A 19,120-nucleotide genomic window follows, 5' to 3' on the forward strand; every position below is an offset into this window, starting at 1 on the left:
TATAAACTGTCAAACTGCACTCACCTTGATAAAATCTATTTATATATAAATATATAGAAACGGTTTAAGTATAATTGGTTCTGAGAGTTAGTAGATGGTTTCAAGTTATCCAATTTAACCCTTTTTGAATAGTTACAATGGCCACGATTACATCCTCTGTAAAAGTGTCTTTTCATAGACAAGATTCATCAGTGTGTGTAACATGAACTTCTTTGTACAACGAAAATCACACATTAATATTAGATAACTGCCAGTAATTCAAAGTTGAAGTATTTAGAAAAAGAGGCAGAATCGCTCCTTCATTTGTTTACAGCTGTAAGTCCAATCAATCTAGTAAAAGGGTTAAACAAGTAAAGAAAAATTAAGGCCGTGTATGCTTCTCTCCACTGTTTTCTTTTTTTCTTTCCTTTTCATTTGTGTGTGCCTCCCCATTAAGCAGTTTATCTAAGGCCACAGCTATACACACTGTAGCTTTTAAGCTCACGTTGCCACTCACAAGGGGAGCTGCAAGCCGAGGGACCAATCACAGATCTCAGAGGTCTGCACAAGCCATGGCCATGTGAAATTCGCAGACTGAGGGGAATGTGGGAGGGGACCCCCTGCTTACACTGTGCACCCGTTTATCCCGGAGAGACAGAAAGAGGGATGAATTGACCATCATCCATATGACCGTGACAGTCAATGTCACCCATGATGACGGGGGTCACCGTGGAGCCTTCTCAAATCATGATATGAAGACGTATTTATTCTGGGTTTCCAAGTGTGTACCAGAGCAGGAGTAAAGGCACACGTGGCTCAACATGTGAATCCCTTTAACAACCACTCTCCTTCATTTTCCTTTAGTTTTGACGGAGAGCGATAACTTTCCCTCGCTAGACACGTTTTCCTTGATTAATGGTACTGCTGTAATAATTCTGATGTCATCTGGATGATATGAAAAATTTGATCCAAATGGAATCGCTTTAAAGGGAAAGAAAAATTATTTAAAAATAGTCATGAAGCCCTGTCTTTTACTCAGCAGATCATTACTGATTTAATCACATTATTCATTTCCATCAGTTGAAATTGCCACCAGCCACCTCCTTTCATTTGGTCCATGTGCATATGTGCGACTGTTTCACATTTGTATTCATGATCGCTGAATGTATGTCTGGATGATGTGATCCACACCACTGTGGTATTCCGATGCTGGTTTATTCCATTGAAGAATAGATGTGTTGCAGCCATCAGTGTATGTACACGTGTGGTGTGCTCGTAGTGTCTCATCTGTGCCCATCAAGTGTGACTGAGTGTGTGGACGCGCCAAACTGCATGAAAACCTTTGGCTGAATGGGTGAGGAAATGAACTGATAATTTGGCAGGTCGCCGTGTTTTTCTGCCTGTGCCGGACATGTGAATGACCGGCTAAATGATGCGTTCAAGCAATTATCATCAAGGGTGATCAGATGTAAAGGGCAGTGAACGACGACACAGAGAAATAACTTAATAGACTGTATGACTGTTATTCGTTAGTTGCACGGTGCAAAAGGAAATGCAGGATCATACTACGTTATTAAAATCTGTTATTGTTCAACTTTTATTTCAGAGATTCAATAGGACAACATTAATTTACTAAATATTAAGGAATATTTTAATGCAAGCTTCTTTTGAGTTTTTTTTATGTAGAAACTTTCCAAATTTCAGAGCTATTTACATCTGTTTGACCTATACATCTATCCGCTCATCCATCCAATCACCAGCCCCATAGCATATATTGTCAGTGCATCCTGTAAATTGCTTCCCTGAGGAGAAGAAATGAATACGTTAAAGAGAAACGTTGCACTTGCTGGCATTCTCTCGCATCCTTTTAGGCAACAGGATGTTTATTCTGATTATGCGTTGCATCTAACAAATGGTCAAGTAGCGTCTTTGATTACGCAATCAGCCATACATGTGACTTTGTGTGCTCCTCTTATAGAAACGTGAAAAAAGGAAACATGAGAAGATCCTGAGTGAAGAGCTCTACCCGGCTGTGATCAACCTCAATCAATTCCTCCCCCCAGACCACTGCATCGACTACATCGCCTGGGACATGGCTCGCTATACCAAGAGGTTTGAATACAAATGGAAATGTAGTGAAGTCCACATATCATCCGCACATTCAACTCATTTGGTTTGGAAATATTGTCATTTATCAGTAACATTCAAGTAATATCAATGTAGTCAATGTTGTATTTTATCTTCTTTAAATGAATTTACTTGGTACAAATTAAGATGTTATCTGGCGCTTCTCTTTCCAGTATTACCTTGTTGAGGCTCAGTAAACCTCCTTTGACAGTAAATATTTCCAATATATTTCCTGCGATGAGCTTTACTTACTTTTAGAGTAAATTTAGTCTCTTAGTTTCTTTATGGGGTAAAAACCTTCTACAAAGACATGTGGGAGTATAACTAACTAATGAGAGTATTTTGCAATATTCAAATGTTTGTAGTGTTTTGTGAAAGAGGATAGTACTAAAGCAATGGATTAATGCAGTTATCATGACACGTAATTGTTTATGTGAATTAAAGTAGATTTTCTAAGATTTGACTTTTTGTCTCCTCAGCAAGCTGTGCAACGTTCTGGACCGCCTAAGTATGATAGCTGAGAACGTGGTGAAGCGAACAGGTTTCTTTATTAATCGCGCAGACTTCTACAGTCACACCCTCAGACCAGATGACAGGTGACGGGTTTTTTTCCCCCTTTATTTTTCTTGTTCAAATGCTGTTTTTGTCCACATAAAATCCAGCAGAGACTGATTCATATATTGTCAGACAGGATTTCAAATGTTCTATCAGCTGGTTTGTACAATACAAACACCTGTTGTGTGTAAATTGACAACTTCCTCCGAGTACTGTTTTGAAGTTAGCGCATGTAAGGTGAGTAAAGGAGCGATAGTTACAGGTTTTATGTCTTGTATGACAAAAAAAAGTTTAAAAATAGCAGACTATGTGCAGACTACTCATGTATTTCATCTTTGCTCATCAGATGTCTTCTAAAAGTCACTGTATCATCCATTTTTATACTGGTACATGCTCAGAATCACACTTCTCGACATTAGTTAATTTAGTAAATCTCCTCATATGAATTCTTAATGGCAATTATGCCTGATGACAGTTGTAATGCAGGGAGATTTCTGCTAATGAGCTGAGGAGATTTCCATCCCTGTACTTAGCGCCCGGCTCGTCCATTGTCTGCATGTTTTAATCACTTTCTGCCGACATTACCATTCTGTTACATAACCAAACGACCACGCCACGACCAATATTTATTACCCGTTCTTTTGCATTACTCAATCCTGTCTCGCTCTCTTTGTTAGGGCCACTCATGCACACAGCCTCATGCTTCCTTGAGCTCACAAATGTGACCCTCATAAGCATTAATTTTTTTTATCTTCTGTATCTTATCTGCAATAATTGCAGCACCTGTCGGTTTCATCTCATTCAAAAAGTAGCTCATTACTAATAAGCACAAGTAGAACGTTTGTTTATGTTTGCATTTATGTCGGCACTCTCACCTAATACCTTAACCACACGTTTACCTGTGGATCTTTGTCAGGCCATTAATTGTGTTTATCTTCATGGTCTCCCCTTTTAAACTTTTAAAGACACATTTCATCACAAGGTGATTTTCCCTGCGCTTGCTGCTGATTTGTTTTTCTTTTCAGGTGAGCCCTTGAAAAAGGGAGTGTTGATTTATACTATTGACTTTGATTCGCAGGAAAAAAGTAATTAAACAGAACACACAGCTTTGAAATAATCTCAATGAAGGTCAAATGAATTATTTGATGATTGTTCAAGGTGCTAAAAGATCAGCTGCCTGAATGATAACAATGACGCTCAACATATTTAATAATCTAGTTTTGCTTAAAGACAAGAACAGAGGACACGTCAACTGACCCGCTCTTCTCCAGTAGTGACAACAGTCCAGCATTAAAGGCAAATAAATAAAAAAATACATGTGATGGTTTAACGAGGAGTTCATGCCTCATAATTTCTCATCTTGATACAGAGAGTAGTCCATTGTGTTTGGGTGTTTGCAAATGGCATGATAATAAACAATGCAGTTGATGCTGCAGGTTGGCCATGGTTAGAATTGATTGATTTAATGCTAGAAAACACCAGCTGTCCTTTTCTCAAAATTTTGCATGTGTATAACTTATTCATTCATCATTTTCAGCCTTGAATTGGTCACAATTTCTGTAGTAGGATCATCATAATAGCAGAGACACAATGCTTGCAGAAGCCTTGATGTGCACAGGATTTGAGCTTTTGTTTTTTGTTAAAAAAAAAATCTATTTACATGTGTTTTAATTGAATGCCAATTTTACAGGTGGGGAGATCTCGGTGGAAAAATCACATCGAGTGGACGAGTGCAGGTCAGTCATGGTCAGACTCTGGCGCCTCAGTCTCAATGAGATGAGGTAAATGTGGAAAAGTGTTTACTTGTTGAGTTGTTGAGGATGATTAATACATATATACAATACCAATTCAATGCACTATTTCTGGATCAACGGAATAGATAAGTATTTTGAAAATGACATCCATTAGTGTGGCTGCAAAACTAGGCCAGTGCAAGTACATTGGATGTATAAACGAAGGATTAGAGTTTTTTGTGATACTTTGCCCTCGCATACAACAGCCATCTTTGTGTGATCTGTTGTAAAAACAGATTATTACATCAGGCAGGGTTTTCCACAGCTGAGAGACTAATATATCGCCAGCTAAAGCCGCCTTCATACCTGAGGCTGCACTCTGGTAACTGGGAAATAGCTTGTAAAAAGTTACATACACTATTTTGGTCAAGCCAAGATTTAAATCAAGTTAACTCAATTCATGTCCAGCAGCACAAAGATGGTTGTGAACTAAACTTTCCTAGATTTCTGTGCAAAATGGTGATAAAATGTGATTATGAGGTCTCCGCTACAGACAAGCAGAATGTACTTGGTCAGCACCACACATACAATTTTAATATCCTTTTAGATTAGATTACATTAGATAAACATTTATTAGTCAGACAAGTAAGAAATTGCGGTATGTATTTAATATATTTGAAGTGTCTTTATAGTACTCTACTAGTAAACACTCTTGATTCAGGTTTGGGTCCTAATTTGGCTTCCCGGCAATTAGAGTTTCTTTTTTGATTATGAATGAGGCCGTTAAGCTATTGTCTCAAGTGATTCTAATAATTTTCCAGATATGGTTTTTGCATTTTGCATGCTTATTATTCATACCATTAAGTTGTATTTCTTTTCCATCGTAGACTGGTGTGTTGAGGACCAACTGTGTGGACTGTCTGGACCGGACCAATACTGCCCAGTTCATGGTGGGAAAGTGTGCGCTGGCCTATCAGCTTTATGCACTTGGGATGATCGACAAGCCCAAACTCCAGTTTGACACAGACTGTGTGAGGTAAAGCTCATGTGGTTCTTCCACATATTGTCAAATTGTAAGGCATTAAATGTGTGTGCAGAAGCAAACACAGATCGTGCTCACTGCTGCGTCCTTATTTGTCATTTGTGTTCCAGGTTGTTTGAGGAGCTGTATGAGGACCATGGAGACACATTGTCGCTACAATATGGCGGCTCTCAGCTGGTGCATAGGGTTAAAACCTACCGCAAGATCGCACCCTGGACTCAGCACTCCAAAGACATCATGCAGACACTGTCGCGCTACTACAGCAATGCCTTCTCAGGTGTGTTTTACACAGTTTTACAGTCATGATCATTGTAACATGATTTTTTTCACCCAAAAACTTTCATGCAAGGACTACTGTTATTGAAACAGTGAAATTGAATGTACTGTTAGTTCCCCAGTTATCATTAAGCCATGGGCTCAGTCTAAGCAAACATATATAAATATAAACAGTTGAAATATCAGGTTAACAACATTTCAAAGCAACAAAGACAACTTCTGCGTCTGATGCCTCTGTTGGGAACCCCAAATTGTGCCCTCTAAATAACACAAGATCCCACACACCTACGACCCAGCGAAACTAGGTCAGTAGAACAATTGCTTCCTGTTACTTATATATATATATATATAGCAATTTGCCAGTGAAGCACCTGACCACTCTTCATTATGAGACCGACACACTGTTTGGCACGTATATGTACTCAAGCGCTGAAGAAGTCACTGTGGAGGGAGAGAGGTGAAAAATACAGATTATTGCATCGTTCTAAAAGTAGCGGGGGAACCAACTGCTTATGTGAGTAGTGACGCATCCAGAGCTTCAGTATTGGTGTCAATAGCTCTTAAATGTTGGCTTCGGCACAATTGACCACAACATACTGCTGGGCAGACTTGGAAAATGGTTGTTAAGCTCTCTGTGTCTTTGAATTCATTTCATTCTGAAATGTGAGCTCATCTTTTGGTCTGGACTTGATCAGACAAGAGCCAGAAACGCCACTTATTGTTTAACAGAGTGTAAAATGTCAAATGATGTCAATGCTTTCATAATGTCACATACATAAACAGAACCCTTCAACCATACGGCAACACAATATTCCCACCAATAACGACACAACCTACATTAGGATTTAAGACTTGAAGTAGCTGATCAAGGTGACTGTTGCTCTGTGATGCTCTGATTAGTTTGGAGGATTTTACAAACAAGCCCAAAGTATTTCCAACAAAAAATCCCAACAGAACCACCCAAAGCCTGGTTCAACACTCTTGATTCTTGTTTTCCCATAAGAATTTTGAGACACAAACCATCTCGTATAAGTTTAAAAATTCTACAGAACACCAAGGACGATGGTGTCGTAGAAGTACCAAACATTTAGAAGGATATCACATTCTGAAATGGATCAAACGTAACCCTTTAGATGAAGCCTGGCAAGACACTGAAAACACATTTAGTAGAGATCCCCATCTTCCATTCTTCAATCCTGTCATCAAAAAACACAGCTACTTCAAAAGTAATACTATCAGCACATCTCTGACAGTTGGTGGGGATTTCTTGAAATAAATGGATCTTCACTCATCTTCTTCAGACTCAGACCCATCTGGAACAATCCTGACATCCTGCAAAGAAAGAAACCAATAAACTTCTCAAGATGGCAAAAAAAAATTAGAACTCTTCTCTCACAACTCATTTATTCAATTTAATGACGTTAATGACAGAATCAGCCAAAACTGTCTGGAATACCTTCAGCTTAGGTCAATAATTCTAACTAAGTTTAATTTACAGAACAAATCTTCTTAAAACTTCACCACCAAATTAGGGTGTAAACAAAACAAAACAGATTTTTCTCTGTTATGATTATATTATTTCACTATAAATGGTCCAAAAGTAAAAAAAAAACGATGTTTGAGTAACCCACACAGTTCAAGGTGTCTGACTCAAAGAAAGCATGCAAAATTTGTGGAATACGATAATTAGTTGAACCAAAGCTTTAAAAAGTTGATGGTATAAAAAAATAGTATTCAAGTTTAGTCTGATTGTTTATTGTTTTCTCAATCACCACGACTAATCTCACAGCAGTAAGCCTTAAAGCTTTTGTTAAAACTAAATCTGAAACGACCGCACATGAAGCGTATCCTAAAATGACACATTTCTGGTTCAAAAGGGTAGATTATACTTCTTGATGTGATATGAAATATTTTATAGTTGCGTCGAGGCCATGTTTTCAGACTTGGATTTAATGCCTTGGACATATTTTCAAGTGTAAGTTTGAAGAACACGTAGTGTTTGTCCTTGCTGAGCAGTACACGGCGCACGCGTTTCTATTATTACTAGGCTCTCTCACGTCCCGTGTCTGACTCACCGACGCATTTGAGTCAGATAAATATACAGTACGTGCTGCCACGTTTGTTGCAGCTTCTTGAACTATGGAAGCAAATATGACAAAAGGTTTTGTTGAAAAAGAATGAAGAAACCTATTTTGTCTTTTTTTTTTCTTTTTTTTTTTAAACTTCTGGGTTAAGACGTTTTCTTCTCGATAACCTCATTTTCACATGCATAAGATTGCTCACAATTTTCTATAACATTTATCTCGCGACGTACTTCTCCGCCTGAAAATCACCAAGAGAAAAGGCTTTGTGGCAGACTTTAATGGAACCCCATTTAGCCAGTAATTATCCAACGTGAACGTCGGAGCAGCATGCACGTGGCTTCACAGTCGGGGGAAGGATTAAATGGCACCAAACTGGGCAGCATGCAAAACACGTGCTGCATGCTGATCTCACCAACACTCACAGAAATGTTCCTGGCACGCTGTCGCAGCCTGGCATATTGAGGTGTGGCTGCTGTAAGAGTGGTTACTGATACTTTCATGTTGACATTAACGGGACAGATCGCTTCTGTTAAGTGTCATTTCCGTGTCTCACTTAGTTTTTTTTTTTTTTTTTGTGGCCAGAAAGGCTGCTGAAGTGTGCCCTTGAATTTTTGGATTCTTCACATTTTCAAGTGTGGCTTGATGGGGAAATATGCTCCCATGCTGCTAGTGGCACAATCGGCTTTCAGTGTCAAAATTAAAGGCCTCACTCAGGGACCAGGAAACTTTCCAAAACAAAACACAGTTGAAGATGTCAAATATTATTTGTGCACATCAGAAATTTAAGAAAGGCGAGTTTTGACCATGGAAGCAGTAGTTTGACAGAATATTGTTTATAATATTTGCCACCTTCATGTAAATGAAATGAAAATGTTTTGTTTTTTTAAATTAAACCTACCGCACCCTTCAAAACTTGTGATCTCAATACATACAATCCATATCACAGATTTTACTGAAATGTCTAACAGGTGCGAGTACATTGGGTCTCTTTTTAAGTTGAATTTCATTTGGATGAAAACATTAGACAAAAGGACAATCTCCATGAAAACTACTCTACTACTCTTCGGCCCTCTTTAATGCAGTAACAATCTATTTTAAATGGTTACACAACATGCTTAATGTTCTGTTAAAAATGAATACAATAAACCGTTATTAATGACTATTTTTCACGGTCTGTGCTGAGACAGAAAAAGGTACCTGTTACATTAAATAAATGACAGAGTCGAATGTCCAAAAACAGTTTCTTCTTTGTTGCAGCACATGATTGAACTCGCTGTTTCGTGTCTCGTCTTACTGTGAAACCATCTGGCCTAATGGGATATTGTTTGAAATGTCGTTACATTTAGAACGTCTGCTCAGTCATGCAAGTGAGTTTAATCTGAAAAAATTAGAAGATGTTTTTACCTGCGTTTGTGTTGGAGTCAGAGCCCTGATGTAGATCATTGATTGTTGCGAATGTTGCTCAAAAATAGTAAATATCTAGAAGGTCTGGTGATTTATCAAAATGGAGAATTATTTTCTATCAACATTGGAGCCTCTACTCATCAAAATTATCTCTTTGTCTGTGTACTCTTTTTTTTTTCCTCCCACAATGGATATCAACACACCCTTCCGTCACGTTTTACACATCGTACCTTGTACATGTTACCATTTCAGATGCTGACAGGCAAGATGCCATAAACTTGTTCCTCCAAGTTTACCAGCCGTCCGAGTGTAAGCCTCACCTGTGGGAGCTGCCCACTGACTTCTACCTGCATCAGAGGAGCACCATGGCCCTCCCCCAGGACAGACGCAGGTAACCACTCACGTATACCTTCACATACAGTTTGGTGTAAATCAACAAATTCAGTTCAGTTAAAGCTGCATACATATCGACTAAAGGAGGCACACTAGTTGACTGATTCACTGCTCTTACTGTTATGAATGTTTGCATTTGTTTTGATGCTGATTGAATAGCTTGGCTTAAAATACATATAATTACAATCGGCGCTACTGTTTCCGAAAAAGCTTAAAAAGAAAAAAAAAATCTATTTCCATCCCTATGGCAAGTCTCCGCTTGAGTTTGTGGGTGGAACTGTGTAAAATGACTTCCAAGAAAGAGCAATCAAGCTTTTCTTTTCTTTTTTTAAATAATATTCAACATTGGCGTTAAAGTGTATTGAACTGGGGGCCACTTGTGGAATTTATTTTATGGCTCACCACATCACTGCAGCTATGGTATGTACATGTGAATAAGCACCATACGAAGCATTTTAAAGCTTAAAAAACATAAAAAAAAACATAAACTGACAAATAGAAACAAGGTTTATTAATCTGACAATCCATGGGCAGTATTTGGGTTTGAACAATTTACTAATGATATTTTGACATGAAAAAGAATAATGTTGCAGCAGGATAAGAACGAGTGATCACATGTTCATTTCTACAAAAAGAGGACACCTTGCCCAGTCTTGAGGTTCTTGAAATTATCCTCAAAGATGCCTCATTATTTTAATATATCTCGATGTATGCCTCATGTATATGGATACACAATTCAGTTATATAGCAAAAATAATGTCTCTATAACCAAATAAACAGATTCACAGAGCTCTTCAGAGGTTGTTCAACATCAACAATCATCTCTTGGATAATCAATGGTACAAAACCTAATTTATAAAACTGGGGAATGATGAAAGGAATAACACCTCTTCTACATGGAAAGCCAAAACACTGCAACAAAATAACAGCTCTGTTTCCAGCAGTTTGGGCAAATCTGCAGCCATTTCTACAAACACACGTATGAATGCCTTTATTGTCATCAGAATTTGTTGACAAAAGGGACAAAAGCGAGACAGCTTCCGCTGGCCTGTGCATCCAAGCAGAGCAGGTGTAAGAATGACATCAACCATGTTAACTTATAAAGCAACATAAAGCATGAAATATGTACAACATCACAAACAAAATATATGCATAACTATGGCGTATGTACATAAAACAGTACACATTAAGATATAGTTAATTCTTTTGGCAATAGTAATTATACTACATTTGGAACATGTTGTATTGTACTTCTTCTGGATCAATTGTTTTTCAATCAGAAAAGTCTCCTTTGTCTGAAGCTGATTGCTTCTTCTTCAAGTCGTTGCTTCATCAACTCACATTGATTGGTCCCCTTACGTTCTCGTGCTGCCTTGTATTCATTGCCAGGTACGAGTGCAGAGTCCGTCTCCCCATTTCATTCTTGCTTTTGATTATCTTCATGCTTGCGAAAAGGTAGACCCATTTTATTTACAGGTCACTTGTTTATGTGGCCACAATGGGCCAACCGTGGCTCGAGTCATTATTACAACAAATTAGCATGGCTGGAACTGAACACAATTCACAGTGCAGTTTTGCTGTGAAGCGGCTGTAAATAGCACATCACACTCTAAACTAAACCATAATGTGTGCTTTCAGTCAAATTGCTCACATTGAATGGAGGTCTGTTGATTTCTGGAGTTGTGCATTGGGTGGTCCAGTCAGGACAATTTTCATATCTAGGTTATGTGAAGCACCAGAGAAGACGGGGCGAAATGCAGAGTGCGCCTCAGCCTGTGGAAAGTTTTCTGCATTTGTTTTAACAGTTTTCTGTCTCGCTGTCTGCAGCTACACACTGTGGTGGTCAAAGGGCGTCCTGACGTACCTGCCTGTGCCCTACGATGAAGGTATTCTCTAAACATTCTCAGTTTCTCTATTATCAATGTTTTGTTTTATGTTCCAATAATTTAGTAATAGGTTTTACATTGACGTGAACTGACCACTGTCAGCATCACTGTGAGAAAGCTGCTAAATTTAATCCACAAAATGTATTAATTTAAGCAAAATATAATCCCTTTAAATCCCTTTTTTTTTTTTTTTAATGTTTTATTTTTAACGAAGGAATAGTTTTTTTGTGCAGTTCCAGCTTTGGTGAGACTCATCACACAGAATATGGACTGTATGAAATCATCATGCTTTCAGATGTTTTTAATATTATTCACCAAGCAACAGTTAACTGGAATAAATCAACAGTACCTTTAACATAACCTTATTTTCTTTAGGCATTGTACCCTGACATCTTGTATAGAGATTGCCTGAGCACGTCGCCAACATGAAGACGCAAAGCATTCTGGGAAATACAGTCACAACAACATGGGGACGGGCAAGCCCGCTGGCTTTTATCGTAGCTGCTACTGTTAAAAGCCGTTTATACAGCTATGCCGTTATACAGTGGACAGATCAATGTTGTGTGCAGGGAAACTCCTTATTGCTGCTCTCCACGCCAAACGTCACCTCTTTGTGACCTCCGAGGCATGGCGCTGAGTTCCCACAATGCATTGCGTCCAGTGGGGGGAATATGTCACTGGGGACGACACATGAACAATCTCCATTATCTGCTTTGTTTTGTGTTTGCTTGTGGCTCCAGTCGCCTGTGAAGACACCATGAAGAAAGTCACTGTGAAGAGAGTGAACCGCTTCGATGAGAGCATCGACATCTACAAGGAGTTCTTCAAACCTTATGAGCTCACCTCCTTTGACGACACGTTCTGCATTGCCATGACCAACTCGGCCAGGTGAAAGATTCACACACGCAACATAACTTACACAACAACTGCCCAGTGTTGACATTGCTGCCCCACCACTACTGAAATGTTTACGAAAGAAACAGACAAACGTTCATTATCGAAAAGTGCCTCTGATAAGCAGTGGACCCAATGTTCAAGTACAGTCTGATGTCGTTTTACATGCTTTCCCTCCAATTTGTGTTTATAAAGGGAATTTATGCCTAAGACGGTAGGAGTGGATCCAAGCCCATTCACTGTTCGTAAGCCGGAGGAAACGGGGAAATCAGTGCTGGGGTGAGTGTGTTTTTGCCAATATTGGTGGTGTTTTGATTCATCCCCTTTTTTTTTTTCCCCTGCTTGCTATGGGGCCTGGGTCACAGTGCTCTCATGTACGCAGCTTCATTTAACACTGTTCTCAGGTAACCAAAAACAGCACTCTGACCTTTTCCCTGTTATTGTTGAGAATGAGTGAGAACACTCGGCATTGATATTGATGAACCCCTTGTGTGTATGCATACATTGTTAAACACACACACACACACACACACACACACACACACACACACACACACACACACACACACACACACACACACACACACACACACACACACACACACACACACACACACACACACACACTTACACCAGAACAGTGTAAAGAGCACCTCTTAAGCTCCGCACACTGGTGGCTCTTAATTGCATAACTGCTCCACCACTAGCTGCTGACGCATATGTTTTGAGAAACATGTTTATTTTTTCGACTCACTACGAAAATATTGAATAGCCCAGTGTTTTTATATCTTCGCTTTTTATTTGAATTAGAATCCCACGAAAGCGGGGGTTTCTTAATTAAAGTAATTAGCTTTTGAATATGATTTGTTTTTTATCTTCTGCCGCTGACTGATGAACACTCAACCCACCACGGCAGCCCTAACAATGATGAATAAATAGATTACAGACTTTTTCAGGTTTTGAGTGACGATAGCTATTAAGTTCATAATGAACAATCGGCCTTCTCTTCCTTGAGCAGATCTACGTGGTAATGCTTCCACTGGTATCAGTGTTGTGCTCTATTATACACATTTGGCGCTCACGAAATGTCTTCATGTTTAAATAGTCATATTATCTGTTGATTTTAAAATAAGTTACTATTTCACACATATCGGTATAGAGAAGAACTAGACTTTACCAAACCCTCAGTGTAATGCTATTAAAATGTTTTTTTAGCATTCTCCCTGACACTTTCAACCGTCAGAGCTAAGACTCTAAAAGTTGCTGTTTCTTAGCATTTTTTTTTTAGGCTTACATCACTCTTCAACTTAGGTTTTCCATCATACAGTTTCTTATTAAATGATAAAAAAAAAAAATCATTTTCACGATTTATATCGGTAAACTGCTATTATGTACGGATCCTCATGAAGCAGTTGCTTTTGGAAGTGAAACAGACATGGACGCTGCATTTCAAGCTCTTGGATTTTGTTATTCCTTTATATCCTGGTGCTTCGCTTCCTGAAACTTCCAAACCCTCGACAAAATCCTGTATCAATTCAAACCCGGATTTTTTGTGGGACAGAAAAAAAAATCCCATGATGTTTTAAAAAAGATATAACGGCAAAAGAAAATCAATAAGGACTGTATCGGGCTTGTTGGTGGAGGGCAAGGCTATAGTGAGGCTTAAACAACTTCACTATCTAGTCAGGTTATATATTTCTATCCAAAATGAAGGGGAATTTTGTTGGCACTGAAGATGTGATAAAAGAAAACATACATACTTGATAGATAGACCGATGGATACATACACACCAACCTTTCTGCATTCATATATATATAGACCTGGATACATACATACATGGATTGATTAATATTATGAGACATACAACGGTGATTACATACTTTGATTGATATTTCTATTTTCATTCAGTGCTACATCCAACAATGTAGACCGAACTGACTGGAATAAAAAATAGCTGGTAGTGTATTTTTCAGGTGTAGTTATTTATTGACTGTACAATTCCATTAAGACACAAAAGATTTCATTTGTTCTTAAATGAAAACTGAATTTCATTTTTGATTAGAATATGCTTCTTTTAGAGTGGTGGTACATGTATTTTTATCCGTGTATCTCTGCTTTGAGTACCGTTCAATCCACTGAGGCTTGTTCGTTGGTAATGTAACCTGCAGAATCAAGTAAAGTATTGTGAGTTGGACCATATATCTGAGAGGTAGCAGAGAGGTCTTGGAGATTGCGTACACCTGCTGCAGTGCTCTTCTGTTCACAGAGTACAGTATATAGGTTGGATGACTCATCTGACGTGCGGTCTGTGTTGATGTGCACCCACCGTGATCTACCATCACTCACCATCAAATTGTTGTTTACTTTCGACATTGTACGGCCGTGCATCTTCTCATCCATCTTCTGAGCCTCTTTGCTCAGACGGAGCACAGTTGCAAAATGGTGAGGGAGTATTTCAGCAGGAGAAAATCAAGAGCTACTCGTGGGCATCTTGTCGAAGCTGGGGTAGTTTTACTACAATAACAAAAATGCCAATATGGCAAACTGTGACAGCACACATTGATTATGTGTGTTGTACACCCCAACTGAAACTAAGTCCAAAGCATTCAGTAGCTATTTGACAGGACAGTAGCACTCAGTAGTGAAGAATTGTTGTACCAGTTCCAGGTCTCCCTTGGAAAAGAGGTTTTTAATCTCAGTGGGACCAACCTGGTTAAATAAACGTTAACAAATAAATAAGTTTGATACATTTGTCAAATTATGAATGAAATACTTTATGTCAGGTTTTATTGCAGATTTTATTAGATTGAAAATGGTATATGATGTTGTTTATATATTTATATAGTATAGGGATTTTTGTTTGTTTGTTTTTGTTTAATTCAGGGATGTCATCGTGTGCTTTATTAAAAGTTCCTCTTCGGTCTTCGTGGATTTCTGTTGGAAAATCTTTCCATTCTCAAGTTGCTATATTCTAATGTGGGTTTTACTAAATTTCATGCCATTCTGTTATGCTGGTTTTCAGATGAGACACAAATATTTTATGATGTCAAACCATACCATCTTCCTTTGGAATACAAGAGCAATTAAAGTAAAAGCCTCGGTGTAGTGTGAACTTTACCACTGATATTTAATTTCCTTGCAACAACAAATGGGAGCAGTTCAAGGATTATTCTGAAGGTCCCTGACCCGGCGGTACAGTAGATAACGGTTTGGTCTTTTTTGTATGTGGCTCCAGGCTTTTCTGGATGAATGTAGAGAGCACTTCACTCCAGAAGGATTACACCTGTAGAAATGAGAGGACACCTCTGTGAGAAGATGATGAGGTCAGACCGGGGACGAGAACATTCATTTCACATGCAGGTTTAGTCGGGTTTCTTTCTGGAGCATCGCAGAGGTACTTTATTCTGCTGCTGCTCTGATGAATCATTTCAGTCCACAAAATGAGTCCCGCTACCTGGCAACAATCATTTGATGATTTGAGTTACGGGAATATACAGTCATTTTTATTTATTTTTTTACCTTCACATGTATTATTACTGATTAAATATATTTGTGCTCACGCTAATCCGAGTGCATGTGTGTGGGTTTTGGCAGCAACAAGACTAATAAGGAGGAGGCGCTGCTCCAGAGGAAGACTGCAGCCAGCGCTCCCCCTCCCCCCAGCGAGGAGGCCATCTCCAGCACATCGGAGGACGACTCGGAGGAGGATCGAGACGATGACGGGTCCGTGTCGCAGCGATCGACTCCCATCAAACTGCTAACAGAGTCTGGAGAAAGCAGTCGCACGCAGGAGGTATAGAAATACACACATCCCAGTATCCAGGACATCTGTGATTCTTGTCCAAAGATGGTTTGTTAAACAAGAAAACACTTATGAGAGGCAATTTCTGTTTAATTAAGTTTTTAGTCTCGCTCTCCTTTTCTATATTACTATTGAAAATTTTACATAAACCTTTGACGATCGTTTCATCATATTTGAATCTTCCTATACATCACATGTCTTTTCTAGCTATTCAAATGGTGGAGGTAGGACGCCTTTATAGTTATTGTAAAAACTATACTATATGGGCCGCCTCATATCAGTCCCTGTTCACAAGCAGCAGGTATTATTAACTAGAGTTTGTCGGCCATATGCAGCGGGATTTTGTCTGCTTTTGGGACTTCGGATGATATGTGCAGGTGTCTTGCTTTCCTTCATTTTTGATGGCTCATTTAATTCCATCCTGTTAGTTTCTTCCCTTATGTTTACAGGAAATGTCTGGCACTGTTACTAATGTTTACTTGCAGGTTTATTCGAAGTTATTAAACACATCGCCCGTGGAAACATCATCAATATTTACTTACATTGCCTTAACGTACTATGCTTCATTTTGAGAAGTCATTGTTGAAGGAGTGTAAAGTGATCACAAGCTGTCCTTCAAGAATTGATTTGCTTGAGGCTGAAGGGCTTTGGTAAATATAATTAGATACAGCTGACAGCTACTGGAGGTTATTGAGACTATAGTGAACCGGATGACTTTCAGAGAACGCCATCGTCGCTGTGAGCAGCAGTCAGTCAGTAAAAAAATAAGAACTAAAGGTTACATTTCAGATATAGTCTAGTACAATAGCTTAAAAGTGACAGGTCTGGTGGTAGTTCAACAAACTGTGACGTTTGTGTGTCTGTGTGCATACACTCATAATTGCAGTCTGTTGTTTCTATGGCGGGATCTGATTCACACCCGAGGTGGACAGATCACACATTTCCATCCTCCATTGGTCCAGATTTCCTCTACCAGCAGGGGAGTCTGAGCACAATTAACCAGCGCAGAGGGGAGGTCAGTGTGTTACCAGGATGGACCAAATGAACTAGAAAACAGCATCTTCAATGGAGTTAAAAGAAATGCCTTTAATCATTCATAACCTTTGATGTGTGAAGTAATTATTGACCGACTGTAATATTACTATGGTTACAGACATTACTTAAGGCCATCACCACAACATCAGAAGTCCTTTGCCGCCTTCGCCGATATCTGGATTTACATACATGGCTATGATTCTCTCTCATGTAGTGATTCGTTGCGTGGTAATTGAGCATTAAAGCAGCTCTATGGAAGAGTTTACTTTTTAACGTCTTGCACAGTGTTGAAGGTTTTACCGTGAATGCCTCGTGATTACTGCTAATTCATGTTGCACATCAGATGGTGTCAAGACGTTGATTCCTAAAAGGCCTACATTTTCTGTGTGAGGAGCAGCAATTAGGATGTCTGCTGCTCAGTTTCTTCTGTCAGGCTGGGAAATTTTAATGGTCTATCAGTTTTTAGATCCACGTGAGGGGCGGGATTCTTGCTTTCCAGCAAATGTCATATGTTAATTTCTTGGCTATGCTCTTACACTGTCATTCCATGCTTTTAAATGAAATGCTGAAGTTTTTATGAAATAGATTATCTCATTTGTTTATATTGCATTTTAAAAGGCAAAAATTATATGGCAAACTAAGGGAAGAATGAATTGACAAATGCACCTTTAGACTACAGAAAGAGGCTCTGTGGTCATCAAAGGTGCATGTTTTAAAAAAGACATTCAAAGACAGCAAACATGTTTCAACAATCCACCTTCTACAAGATACCTACACAGTTTTTATATTTAAAGTTCATGAAATAACTCTTGTCAATCTTTCAATGAAAACCCTACATTTTGCATTTAATTTTCATTTTTGATTTTACAAGGTAATGACTGATGTCTACACTGACAACTGACAACTGATGTGACCCTGATAGCAAAGTCTCCTGACTTGGAATCATGTGCATTGTTCTGCCTGGTGACATAAACAGTCGGTGATAAACCAGTCGAATCCTCATTCCTCCTTTTAAAGCAATCTTTTTTTTCCCCCGTGCATCTTGGAAATACACAAGAAGCCGGTGTAGTGAAGCTTATATCCGATTATATCAAAACTATTTGAAATCCACCCAGGAGAGGATGCTTGTTATTCGTTATCTTTCCCTTTAAAACAAGACCGAATTTGTTGTTGTGTTTCAATGATAAGACACGTCTAAAAATAATTGTGTGCAGAAAAAAAAAGAATTGATTGGCGATGGCTTAATGTTACCCTCAGTGTGAGACTAAAGCTGACTCAGTCCTCAGTATTGTTCATAGCCCCCTGGTGTGCTCATAAAGAAAAGGTTGGTGGTCCACAAGGTTGCACTCTTGAGTGTTTTTGCTTCTCTCTCTTTCGTCACACGTGATACTGGAACAGATGGACCTAAAATGAAGCAGTGCATTTATTTGCTTTGTCTTGTATTAATGCATATGTACCAATCAATCTGTAGCTGCGCTGAAAGATAACAAATTAATATAACCATTTAAAAAGATGGAACTGTTCCATTCATAATTGTGCGTTCCCTTCATGCTCTTGCAAATGATTGTTCGAGCTTCACTGAGCAGAATAATGGCTGTGCTGAGATCTTGTATGGGGAAAAACTCATTGTGACATCTTTGTTTGTTTTTTTGTAGAAATTCTCTGAATGCGACAGGCTTCCTTTCACACCTCCTCAATAGACCACTTCAGAAAGTGCTTTAGATTTGATTCAAATACTTCTATAGCTTGATCCACGTTAACTCTGTGCATGTATTTTTATAGTCAGAATTTTAAGCAAAGGCTCTTTCCCCATCCTTCTCCTTCGTTTTGTGATTAATGGTTTATTTGCTTTAGTTTCTCCCTCCTCTGTCTTGTCGTGGCCCTGAGCAATGAGCTGGTCATGAATATT

General features: G+C 38.8%; 1 protein-coding gene across 1 annotated transcript in view; it reads left to right on the plus strand.

The window, feature by feature from the left end:
* fig4a (FIG4 phosphoinositide 5-phosphatase a) overlaps positions 1–19,120 on the plus strand; it is a 47,759-nt gene that overhangs the window by 16,811 nt on the left and 11,828 nt on the right. Inside the window, exons 12-21 of the mRNA XM_080491146.1 lie at positions 1,958–2,091; positions 2,586–2,702; positions 4,352–4,397; positions 5,282–5,430; positions 5,547–5,713; positions 9,453–9,591; positions 11,421–11,479; positions 12,220–12,367; positions 12,569–12,652; positions 15,969–16,167. Coding sequence (XP_080347272.1) covers positions 1,958–2,091; positions 2,586–2,702; positions 4,352–4,397; positions 5,282–5,430; positions 5,547–5,713; positions 9,453–9,591; positions 11,421–11,479; positions 12,220–12,367; positions 12,569–12,652; positions 15,969–16,167 — 1,242 coding nt within the window. The remainder of the gene's footprint in view (positions 1–1,957; positions 2,092–2,585; positions 2,703–4,351; positions 4,398–5,281; positions 5,431–5,546; positions 5,714–9,452; positions 9,592–11,420; positions 11,480–12,219; positions 12,368–12,568; positions 12,653–15,968; positions 16,168–19,120) is intronic.

The sequence above is a fragment of the Lipophrys pholis genome (assembly GCF_963383615.2).
Source record: "Lipophrys pholis genome assembly, chromosome: 21".
Lineage (NCBI taxonomy): Eukaryota > Metazoa > Chordata > Actinopteri > Blenniiformes > Blenniidae > Lipophrys > Lipophrys pholis.